General features: G+C 46.4%; 2 protein-coding genes across 4 annotated transcripts in view; one reads left to right on the top strand and one right to left on the bottom strand.

Annotated features, from left to right (window-relative positions):
• Positions 1-4,482, top strand: part of NTAQ1 (N-terminal glutamine amidase 1) — a 73,801-nt gene extending 69,319 nt beyond the window's left edge. The window contains exon 6 of one of the 3 annotated variants that reach the window (XM_087864637.1): positions 2,713-4,482. In XM_087864637.1, coding sequence (XP_087720763.1) covers positions 2,713-2,903 — 191 coding nt within the window. In that variant the 3' untranslated portion in view covers positions 2,904-4,482. The remainder of the gene's footprint in view (positions 1-2,712) is intronic. The other 2 variants (XM_087864638.1, XM_045805689.2) reach the window with 2 other exon arrangements.
• FBXO32 (F-box protein 32) overlaps positions 1-12,271 on the bottom strand; it is a 34,739-nt gene that overhangs the window by 9,845 nt on the left and 12,623 nt on the right. The window contains exons 5-6 of the mRNA XM_045805684.2: positions 4,141-4,234; positions 3,116-3,300 (exon numbers count right to left, since the gene is read on the bottom strand). Of these exons, the coding sequence (XP_045661640.1) occupies positions 3,116-3,300; positions 4,141-4,234 (279 nt within the window). The remainder of the gene's footprint in view (positions 1-3,115; positions 3,301-4,140; positions 4,235-12,271) is intronic.

The raw sequence follows: 12,271 nt of genomic DNA, 5'->3' as shown, positions 1-12,271 counted from the left end.
CATTTCTGTGGAACAACATACTTCTCTTTCGTCCAAACTGTTAAAATGTAGGCTTTAAAATACAGTCCAGACTGAAGTAATGAAGTCCTGTTTCTCTCTCTCTCTTTCCTCTGGAGAGTTGGGCATTTGTGTGACAAGGTCTTGAGGGCTCCATGGGTTCCCATCACTGCTCTCAAAATAATGTGGCTCAGAGCGAGGAGGGCTTGGAAGGAGGGCAGCAGGGAGCAGACCGTAGTGGGGAGAAGAGCGGCCTCTGTAGACAGGCCTGGGTTCAGTCCCCCTCCTACTACATCGGACCTGCCTTGAGGCACCAGCCTCAATTGCCTCAACACTATTCTTTTTTTTTAAAGATGGATTTTTTTTTTCTTTAGAGAGAGTGAGTGAGCACAGTGGGGAGGAGCAGAGGGAGAGAGAATCTCAAGCAGACTTTTGCTGAATGTGGAGCCTGACGTGGGGCTTGATCCCTGAGATCACGACCTGAGCCAAAACCAAGAGTTGGATGCTCAACTGACTAAGCCACCAAGGCGCTCACAGCCACACTATTCTTAACCACTCAGCCTGATTTTTCTCATTTATAAAATGAGGAAAAGCACATCTTACAGTGTTGCTGGGCAGAGGGGGTGAGATAACGCACAGAAGTACCCAGTGCAAATTAGCTATTATAGTTATCCACTGGATGAGTTAATACATGTGAAAGACTTAGAAGAGTGCCTGCCACAGAGCGAGCCCTTCATAATAATAAGAGCTGACACATTTAAAGACTTACTACGTGCCAGGCACTGTTCCAAGTACTTTCTATATGTTAGTTAGCTTCTTAGATCTTACACTGGGGCTAGGAGATAGGCATTACTTCCCTTCAATCATTCACTCACTCATCTAAAATTTATTGACTGCCTTCTGGTCTGTGCAAGGCAGAGGGAACAGAACAGGGAGCAAGATGGTAAGGCTTTCTTTGTGGTGCTCATAAGCCAGTGGATGGAGACAGGGAAGTGGCATCACATATGAGATAATTTCAGATGGTAACAACTCCTCTGAGGGAGGTGAGATGAAAGTGTTTTCAGTGGAGTGGATGGCCTGGGGAGGCAGGACAAAGCTTGGAATGGGCAGACAATAGCTTGGCCCAGCTGGAATGCTAGGAGCAGAGGGGAAGGTGAGATGAAATTCAGTGTTTGATCTATCCTGCACGGGATTGCATTGGATGTAAAGGGTTTGCAAAAAGCTGGATCATTGAATACGTAGTTGGAAGAAAGCTGGGTTGAAAAGAAGTTTGGAAACCACTGATGTTAAGAAAGCTTTGCCATGTGACGAATAAGGAGCCCCAGGTTGTGGCCTAAGTTGCTGGGCTTCTCTGGTCCCTGCTCCTGTCTCACCCCATGAAAGGTTATAGTAACTACAAGGGCTACCTTCTCCCTGGAGTGTTTGTGGATCAGTTAAGGGGGGTTCTAGGTCAGCAAGCCAATGGACGTGCAAAGTACGTGAGCGCTGTGGCCCAGAAGCCTCCTGGGATGTGGACAGAGGGAGCAGAGGCAAGCTCTGGGCAACTGTGATCATCTAAATCATGTCCCAAAGTTGCTGGAGGGAAGAGGCCCTTGGACAAGTGGGACTTGCTCATTTGAATCACTGGCTGGATCCTTCTGTCCTGGGCTTGGACAAAAAACCAAAGTATTAATTAAGTCCAGGCTACACAGAACACCAGAAATCAGGTAGAAGGTATAAGTGGGTTTTCTGTGAGAGATAAGCTGGGAACTTGGGTCTCAAATTCACATCGTCAAACTATGCCTACACTTAAGAGAATGGGGTAAATTATTAGAATAAATTCGGTAAATGTTCAGAATACATGCTCTTAAAATAATCAAACAATTGAGATAGCTTTTCTGGGCTTGTGCTGTGCTGTGTGTGTGTGTGTGTGTGTGTGTGTGTGTGTGTAAGTGAGGGAGTTGTAGCCTAAGTGATTCTAAGGAAGTCACATAATTCTGAAGCTTCTCATTATTCCCTTTGTTTCAGAGCTTAAGAAACTAACAGGTTATTGGGGCGCCTGGGTAGTGCAGTCGTTAAAGCGTCTGCCTTCGGCTCAGGGCGTGATCCCGGCATGCTGGGATCGAGTCCCACATCGGGCTCCTCCGCTGGGAGCCTGCTTCTTCCTCTCTCACTCGTCTGCTGTGTTCCCTCTCTCGCTGGCTGTCTCTATGTCACATAAATAAATAAAATCTTTAAAAAAAAAAAAAAAAAAGAAACTAACAGGTTATTAACAGCCAAGTCAAGGACGTTGTATTTTGAAAACTTCATATAGTAAAATAATTATTTAAAAGCGGTCAAAGAGGTCTCTTCATGTTACTTTTTCAAGAGATGGGGCAGACCCAAACTTTATCAGCTTGGGTCCCGGAACCACTTAGAAGAACGCGGTCAGTGATAAGCGAGGTGAGCGCTACGTGAGCCGTCTAAGAGCGCCTGTCCATTAGCGAGCCTTAAGAGATTAGAGCAGTGTCTTTCTCACATTTTTTGTGTGCCTCAGTCCTCCTGTTCACTAGTAAAAAGACAGGAGCTGAGGGCCAAGTTAGGTTCTAAAAGCCAGAAGACACTACTGATAGTAGTGTAGCTGTAATATAGGGCCTCTTTGGGTTTTCTTCCCACTTTGAGTGAGAATCGCTGTTTTCTTTCCCCATGTGTATGTTCACAGTCTCTAACCAAAGGTCTCCTTGTCATCATTACTAGTCACTGGAACTAGAATTTGCCAAGGTTGGTGCCAGCTTTCCAAGCCACTGCCATCACATCTCTGTTGTATTCAAGGCAGCAACCCTGAAGCTGTGAAGGACACGTTCTTCAGGAGGAAAGAGGAAAGACAAGAGATCCCCCCCAGTCCAAGCTTCCGGTTTTCCTACCATGTTGCAATTCACATACTTTGATCTTGTTATGCCAAGTTCTTCTTCCCACCCTCTCTTTATTGGGAATTTCCAGCCCACTCGCAGCGCCCAGGAGAGAGCATCCGATCGGAACTGTCCAGACTCTTCTGCCACCAGAGAAGATTTAAAAAGTCCCGCGGAGGCCGCCCAGCCTCTCGGTGGAGGCACCGAGCAAAGTCTTTACTGCTAGGAGGAGGCCGGGCGTTCCTGCTTACCCTGGTAATCTGGACATTGTTCAGCTGCTGCTGCCAGTGTAGGATCGTCTCCATCCGGTACACCCACATGTTGATGTTCCCGACCAGCACAGACTTGCCAACTCTTTGCACCAGCGTACACAAGGACGTGTAGAGGGTCTGCAGCAGCTCCCTGATCAGTCTGATGTTTTGCTGGTCTTCGAGGACTTGAGTGGGGAAGAAAAAAGCATGAGCAGTTACGGTACTGGGACACTGTATATTTTGTACGTGGGCCCTTCTTCTCCGTTCTGTTCATGTCACGTGGGTACTGCCTCTGGGGATGTGGTTTTCTTTCTCACTGTTATTTATTCGACACTTGGCCAGGCTTCTATACTTGAGGTTACTGGGTAGAGTTTCCATTATCTAGGTCCCCCTTTGTTCTCTTCTCCCTAGTTTCTGACAAAGACTCTTTCTCTCTTCATTGTTTCACCAGCACCGATTGGCTCACCTGATCTGAAGGCAGTTTTTCTGGCCCAGCAATGATGTCCTGTTTAGGTGGCCAGGAGTCAGAACCTGAGTTCTGATCCTGTCTGCCCGAGTCTTTGTGGGATTAGGGATAAACTACTCTGCTTATGGGCCTCAGTTTCCCTGCATGCACAATGACTCAGGTGAGCCAAAGACCTAAAGTTCCTTTTAGATCAAATACTCTGTGAGTCTATTCTGCCTTGTACATAGCTCAATTTTCTAGGAATTTGGCATCAGAGGCTTGGTAGCCAAGCTTGGGACATGTGCCCACACTGAGAAGTGTGAGATGCGTGGAACAGGGCAAATGGATGTTCCTGGTAAAAGGATGGGAGGGTGACGGCTCCCCCCTTCATCCTGAACATGGGTGGCACTCCTTTCTGAACTGGAATTTGGCATGGCCGAAACGCATCTCGAGTTATTCATTTCCATCCACTCACCCTTCCTTAAATCTCAGGACGTGTCTGCTTTATCGGAAAATCCACTGCCCATCCCCATCTCTATAAAAAGGGGAGAGTGGTGGAGGGGAGGGGGTTAAAGCTCACCTTTCAGTACCACTTTTTCCAAAATGTTCATGAAGTTCTTTTGGGCGATGCCACTCAGGGACGTGAGCTGTGACTTTGCTATCAGTTCCAACAGCTGTGGGTAAAAATAGAAGTTGCCCGGCTTAGAACACAGAGACATTTTTCTCCTCTAATCTTCGCTTTTGAGTCACATGACGCAGAGATACGGACCAACAGGGAGAGATAGACGGCAGGCGGGCCCACAGAGGACTAAAAAGCAGGTGCTCACAGTGAAAGACAAATGGGGGTGATTCAAAACCCAGGAATCAGGCTGAATATTTAATTGCCTTTTTTTTTCTTTTAAAAATAAAGAGTTTGGCTTCAGCCAGGGTGAATTCATTCTGCTTGTCCTACTTCAGCAAGTGAAGCCGAGGGACTCCAAAGGGAACAAAGCTGCCTATGACCTGCAAATGTTTGAGTTCTACACAATCGCTCCCAGCAAGAGTCTTTCTACCCCTACTTGAACTTCTTCCCCAATGGCACCAACTGTTCTCAAGGCACATTAAAGCTCATGGTCAGCAAGAGGCGTACTTTCCAAGGAAGGCGCAAGCCTTATCCAGAAATCTCATGCAGTGTTCAGTAAAAATGTCTGCTCGTTAGAATCTCCCATTGCACTTCATCTTCCTGTAGAAAGAGGCCAATCACAGGGAGAGAGAGGAATTCAGGGTTGTATAGCATATGTACATATTTCTATGTAGAGACTAGGATCCTGTGTGACTATGGGCAAGTTACTAAATTTCTTGGTGCCCCAATTTCTTCTTCTGTACTAATAATACTCAGAGTCCCCAAGACTGTTGAGAGCTTTGAATGAGGGAATGCCCATGGCACAGATTAGGTGGAAATCAAGGTTTGGTTGGTTGGTTTTAGGCGTGTGTCCTAATCCCACTACCCCATTTATTGCCAAGCAAAAAGAAAGAAAGGTAATAACAGAAGTTGGTGCATCCTTAGTCCGGTCTTTCTTTGGTAGCAAAATTCTTTACAGGTGTGGCAATATTTAAAAAAATATATTAAAAATTCCACTGTTGAAAAACGAAGCTTAAAGACTGAAACGGTATCTTAGAGATCAGGTAGCTAACCCACTTAACAGATGAGCAGAGTGAGGCTTGAGAGACTAAGTCTCACTGTCCTTAAGCAGTGGGAGGACTCAGCAGAGACCTCCTTGGTACACTTCATGCGTTCACAGAGTCCTCACACAAAAGAGGCTGGTGTAAAGTGAAAATAATTTTACCGGAGCCCCACAGGCCCCCCACTAAAACTAGCTGGCCTAAGACTTAGAACCCAGACCCCTCCTTTACATTAGAGCTTGCATTTCTGCTCCTAGGAAACTTCTCAAGGGAGTTTCATCTGCAGGCCAGGCCTCAGCCCCACTTCACTTCAGGTCAGTACACACCGAGTGTGACACTGCCTGGGCACCCGAATTAAGGCTGAGGGAATTAGCAAAGTGACATTCCAAACATTGGGCTGCAGAGGAGAACTGAAACTTTTGGATCAAAGCCCTAAGCAAGTCAAAGAGCCTCTGCTTCCAAGGCATTTGTTTAAAACTTCTGTCCTCCTGGAGCCCCTTAGGAGCCTGTCAAACCACATACAGACTTTTAATTTCCTGAACATAATTTTACTCTAAAAAACAAACAACAACAACAAAAAACCCAAACAAAACACCCCGAAACCTCTTCCTGCCTGGCTTATGTATCTCTCACACGTGCAGGGAGAAGGAGGCGAGGAAAGGCTGAGGCTGGTTTAAGATTTGTACTGGTGGTCCAGTGTTGGAAGTCAGGAGCTGACCCAGTACCCACAAAGAGAGGCAAGAAGTCCATCCATCCGTAGAGGCCACATCCACGGGCGGTGACCACGCTGGATGACCTCTGCTTGTCTGGTTCAGCCCTGTCACCAAGCAGCACGTGACAGTCAAGAGAGGAGTGACAAATGGTGCAGAGGGACTGGCCAGACCTTTCGTTTATCTCCCTGACCAACAACAACCAGATTCAGAAGGCCAACCCGATGGTCTATTAATACCCGGTGCCTCACATGACCAGCATGAAGCAAGATGAAAGAAAACAAAAGCCCTGAGTCCCTCTCAGAAGGGCAGTTGGCTGTGCACTGTGACTCATCATGGGGTGGGAGGAGGGCAGGCGGCGCTCTGCCTGAAATCCAGCCAAAACCCAGATTCCATGTGACTACCATCTCTTGAAGGCGTCAGTGTTAATCTTGTCTAAAAATGCACCAATCACAAGGACAGGAAAACTCTCCAGGCTATGACTGTGCATTTGAGGGGAAAACAGAAAGCCCTTTGGTCCGATTGAGATGATGTTTGACTAAGCAGGAGGAGGAATGCAGCAGCAAAAATTTCTCAGTTGACAGCAGAAGGACATGTCAAGCACCCTATGTTTAGCTCTATCTCAAGAGAAAGTCCCTCCTTCCACTGCCAGGCAGTTGTGGGGTCAGGAGAAAAACCCTGGGGAATAGGAGGAGACGCAGCTTCTCTAGCTGATGACCTTTACCACTCTCTTCCATTAGCAAGTATTTTCTGAGTGCCCACTCTGCCCTTGCATTGTGGTCGGTGACGTGGATATGACGGTAAATACACACGAAGGCTAGACTCATGGTGTTTACGGTCTAGTGAATGGTGTAAGTCAGTTAACTTCTCAAAACCCCAGTTTCTTCATTTCTAAACTGGAAATAAAAAAACTACCTACTTCACAGGGTTGTTAGGAGAATTAAAGAGAGAAATATGTGAAAATCCAGTCTAAATACCAAATACAAGGCATTATTATTACAAGATATTATTTCATCTTCTTCCAGACCCCAATCTTTTAGTGAACTTTACGGCTGATATCAAGGTTTAGCAAACTTTTTGTGGAGGGCCAGATAGTAAATATTTTGGGCTTTGTGGGCCATATGCTCTTTGTCACAACTACTCAACCACTTAACTCAGCAGTTGTAGTGCAAAAGCAGCCTTAGACAGTATGTAAATGAGTAGATGTGGCTGTGTTCCAATAAAACTTTATTTACAAAAACAGGTGGGGGGCCAGACTTGGTCCTTGGGCCATAGTTTACCAACTTCTGGTATATATATATGACATATATAATATATATCAAGATATATCATAAAGTCTAAGAAATATGTATGGGGTGTGTGTGTGTGTGTGTGTGTGTGTGTGTGTGTGTGTATAGAGTTTAAGAGAGTTTCAGAACCAAACTTCCTGCTTCAATTTTCCCATCTGTAAAATACGCATAATAGTATCCACTTCAGAGTTGCAATGAAGATTGACTGTGTTCATAAAGCATTCATAACAGTATCTGGTACAAAGAATATACTCAAATTATTATCATTAGTTTTTATCATAATAAAGAGACTATTCCTTGGTAAAATTACCGCTAAAGAGGGCATAGTGAATTAGTAAAGTACACCTGGCTTAAAGATCTTTAGAATCCCTGTATTTTTTATTCACTATCAACCAAATGCTTAAATGGTTTCAAAGTTTAATATTCCTTTCTGTCATTTTTCATATGTTTGTGATACATTTAATAGCTCCCTATCTGTTGATGAGAGTTAATGTTGATACGTTTTATGTCTTACATTGTTGCATCTACGGCGAGGTTTTATTTTGCCAACATAATGGGGCTGGGGGGGGGTTTTACTATGTACCAGTGACTGCTCTAAGCACTCCCCATGTATGATCTGATCTTGCTTAGTCTTCCATGGTGAGCTGATGAGTTGGGTTCTCCATTTGCTAAAAGAGGACACTGTGGCTCAGAGAAGTTAAGTCAGGCACCTCAGGTCTCACCAGCAGTAGTAAGTGGTACAGCCAAGACTTGTGCCCATTTGTGTCTTAACAGAGAACATGTATTTTGATCACTTACGGACTTTTCAGGGTCAATCCAATTGGCACTTAGGGCCAAACTTTAAAACTAGTGGCCATATCATGTATTGCTATGTTCTGGGAGACAGAGTCTGGAAATTCTCAATCAATATTACATCGTGACAGGTGATCAGCTTTTACCAGGAAGGGAGAAATAATCCCCAAAAAGTGTTACTAACTCGATTGGGATGGGGCAGTTGCTTTCGATAAAGCATTTAGGTCTCCTTTCCACGTGAGCAGAACTCTGCAGGCCCTGAACGGGTAGGTGGTACCGTGTGGAACTAGTAAAGAGGACAGACTTGATTCCTTTTACTTCTGCGTTAGGAGAGCTGTGTGCCTAGGGGAGCAGGACTCTATCTAGCTGTTTATTTACCAAGAGGACTGACTTAGCCAACTGGGTTCTTTGCCCCCAGCCACAAGAGAGCAGAGGAAAATGTCTTGTAGGTAAATAGTGGTTTCTTTTCTGCTGGGTGAATTTGAGCCCAGGTGACAGTAATTTGCAGCCCTGTTTGGGGGGGGAGGGTGAAGAGGACGAGGAGCAGGAAGACTCAGGCTCCTCCCGGATTCCACGGTATCACTGCCACGTGGGCAGTCTGCGTATCCCACATGATTTGCAGCGACGAGTTGTGCAGTCACAGGAAAAGTTTTGGGCTACCAGAGGAAGGGATGGTGGTCACCGCTTGTGGAAACCACATCCTGCCTGTCAGCGTTGGCTCATGCTAGTTTTGGAGACGTTGAGTAGGAGAAAAGTCGAGTTGCAAGCAATATCGCATAGCAAACCTTGGAGCGGATACCACCACAGTTTGAAGTGGTGTGTGGAACACAAATGGGCAGAAGACAGATTTCCCTCCTTTCTCACTTTACCCCAGAAAGAGCAGGTTTCTTCTCTTCTCTCCCCTTCAGTTCATCAGCACATTCATACTTTACAAAACACATGAGCTCATGTCACTTCTTGGCTTGAAGCCCTCATCTAAACTTTCTGTGACCGGCCTTGTGCCCTTTCTCCAGGGTCACTTTGCACCCGGCTTCCCCGACTCATTGTGCTCGAACTGCACAGCCGGTCCTGGGTTCCCTGCACGGGGCCAGCTCAGGCCCACCCCCCAGCCTCTGCCCTTGTCCCGTCTTCTCGGGCTGGCTCCAACCCACCTCCCAGGCCTTAGCTCAGAGGTCACCTGCTCAGACCATCCTCTCCGGGAGCCATCTGGTCTCACTGTTCCACTTACACATCTCTGAAATGATCTTGTTTCCTCATTTGAGGACGGTCTAATTGGGATCTGAACCTCAAGACAGCAAGGCTTGTTTTGTACCCACTCACTCTACCCCCAGCCTAGTACCTGGTAGGCCGGTGACCGATATTTGTTTTCTAATACATCTGTCTTTTAGAATCCATGTGTGTTGTAGCTGCAAGGGAGCTGGGCAAGAGTATACCCAAGTCCCTCCTCTATAGAGGAGGTGGCTCATGATGGTCAGATGACACAATCACGGTCAATGGCAGATGGTCTGGACTGTCAGGCCGGAAGTCATACGGCTGTGGTCCCGGACCGAGATCTCAGGAGTTAAATCACTTATAGTGCACACAGATCACACTTTCCAGGGAGGCAAGCAGCTGTGATCTAGAGGGACACTGAACGATTAGGGCTTCAGAAGCAGCCACGGGAGCAGCAGGTGCCCTGTGCACTTGAGACCAAACCACACGGAGTTTAGCCATAGGCTGTTGCTCAAAGCATTCTCTGTTTTGCATAGAACATGGTTAAGAACATAATTTGTCTCTCAATTCTTCCATCTCCTAGGACAGAGGGCCCTGAAGCTTGAGTTATAGGTCTGATGGAGAAATGAGCCTTCAGGTTATCAAAGGCAGGAAAGAAGCTATAAGAAGCGTGCCATTTCTCATGTACTCAGCACCCAAGCTGGGTGCCTCTAGGAAGCTTCTGTCTTCTGCAAGAAACCCTTAGTCACGTCAGGTGGTGCCTCTGCTTGTACTGAGTGCCATGTACTTTCAAGACCCTTATTTATTCAGTGGACAGCACAGGTTAAAAACCTGGAAAGTTTGTCCTGAATTTGAGCTTGAACACTGAGAGGTTGGAAGAGGGAACATTTCAGCGACATGAATAATCTTCAGGCATGTCAAGATTGGGTAAATATTATTTGCAAGGGAAACATCTCTCTGAGGGCGTTAGAATCCTAAGAAGGAGGGCCAAGTTTATACAAATTAATTGTATTCTCATACAGAGAAACTCGCCTGTCTTCTATCCATCCCGGATATTTTTGAACTTGTAATGGTGCCCTGCTCCCTGTTGCATCAGACAGAGCAGCTCTGTTTGCCTCAATACTCCTGCTTAAATTGGGCTTCGCATCTACACCAGGACTCGTCACCTCGACCCTAGGATTCCATGAGGCTAGATGTCACATTGCCCTCAGTCCTGGCCCACCTGCACTTCCCTCCAGTCCCGTTCTTTCCCATCTCCAGATCTCTGCTCCTGACACTTGTCTCTGCAAAGCCTGCTACTTGCCACTCTACCTCGCCGAATCCTGGCCATCCTTCAAGGAAGGAGGCTGGTTCTTCAATCTCAGGTTCTACCTCTTCCAAGAAGCTGTCTCCCATACCCCCTTGGTCCAGTCTCCTAGACAGGACCAAAACCCAATTTGCCTTCCCGTGGTTGAACCTTGTCCTCCAGAGTAGCCCAGGAGCTCCTAATAAGCAAAGGCCAGGTGGGTGTTCATTGAGTCTCAAGTGGCTTTGGCAACACTAGGAAATGTTATGGGTTGCATCCAGAAATCCCTGTTTAGGAATTTGAAATTATTCACCTGAAGGAGCCTGTGATCTCTGGGGATCTAGCAGGAGGATGCTGTCAACTCCTTGCTATTGGAGCTCCTCCATCAGTGGACTGGAGGGGCCTTCCGATCCTAGCTTACAGAGATACTAGAAAAAAACGCTCTGTTTTACCCTCAACCGGAGTACTTAGAGCACAGTGCCAAATGCTCTCAGGAACTTACCCCCTTGAATGGGAGCAAAGTCGGCTGATTGGTATTTAAAACTCTGCTCTCTTGTCCAATTTATCATACCCCATAGAAAGCACCTGACTTAACTTAGAAACTAGACAGAATTTCTGTTTAAAATAGATTTCTGGGCCCATGGTGGGATAGGTTTAGATTCTGAGTCCTTGAGAAAAACATCTGATCCTGTGGTCTCCAAAGTGGGATGGGAGAGGAAATCAGGCAGAAAAACCATAAAACATCCATCTCTCCATTTTATTTCATCTTCAATCTCTACTGTTTCTATCATCTATTTGTGTGTCTTCTAATGCCTGTAATCAGGACCCTAAAGATGAGGATATTAATGGCAACAACTGATTCTCATCGAGTGCTTACCATGTACCAGGCCCTGTTGAAGCATTTAAATTAAGTTTTAATTCTCTGAGCAACATGATGGGGCAGATACCATTATCAGCACCTTTTATAGGTAGGTGATTCACAGATGAATTTATGAACATACATAAATGGAGAGTACATGCTTACGTTGTTTGTTTAGGAGTCCATGGTCCAAAGCACTACTGTTCTGGGCCCTTGGCCATCCCTCATTTTCTCTGGTGCTCCCCACTTGTGTGGGCACCCTCCTACTTCTGCATGCACTCCATTGTAGGCACCCCTACTTCTTCAGGGAACTCCCCACTTCTGTGGGCATACCCCCATGTCTGTGAGTGTTCCCCACTTCTGTGGGTACCCAGACATTGCAGTGCAAGCCTGAATGCTTATGACTGAAAGCCAGGAATTCTAAGAGACACAGACTTTCTCCTGTAAAATCACTGGTAGCCGAATCCGCAGTCACTCAAGGACCCCACCCTATGCCCTCAAATGTTAATGCCCTGCAATGAATTCTCACAATTCCCAACCATTTCTGGGAGTCCTTTTCAAATAGGCTCACAACAGCTCTGTTCTTTTGACCTTGTTGCTTCTGGGGTGACTGGCCTCCTTCCCTCCATCCCAGCTTCTCTGTCCTACTGGAAAAAGAACCCCTGGTTTTAAGACCCAGGTGGCAGGGGCCACCCTCCAATCCGAGGAAGGTGTGGAGTCTGTGCAGTGCCAAATTAATCCAAGGTCACTGCGGCAGAGCAACCCAGTGAAGGGGCCAGGCTTCTCAGGCACATCATGACCCACCGGGGGGTTGGCAACAGCACGCCCTTAATTGAAGGCATTGGTTTGAATTTGAGTCACAGTGCCATATTCCAGCCTTCTGTTTGCCAAACCGCCGGTCA

Source organism: Ursus americanus, chromosome 9, assembly GCF_024610735.1.
Source record: "Ursus americanus isolate L20-20 chromosome 9, mUrsAme1.1.p, whole genome shotgun sequence".
Lineage (NCBI taxonomy): Eukaryota > Metazoa > Chordata > Mammalia > Carnivora > Ursidae > Ursus > Ursus americanus.
Note: the sequence above shows the minus strand (reverse complement) of the source record. Positions and strands in the feature narration are given on the sequence as shown.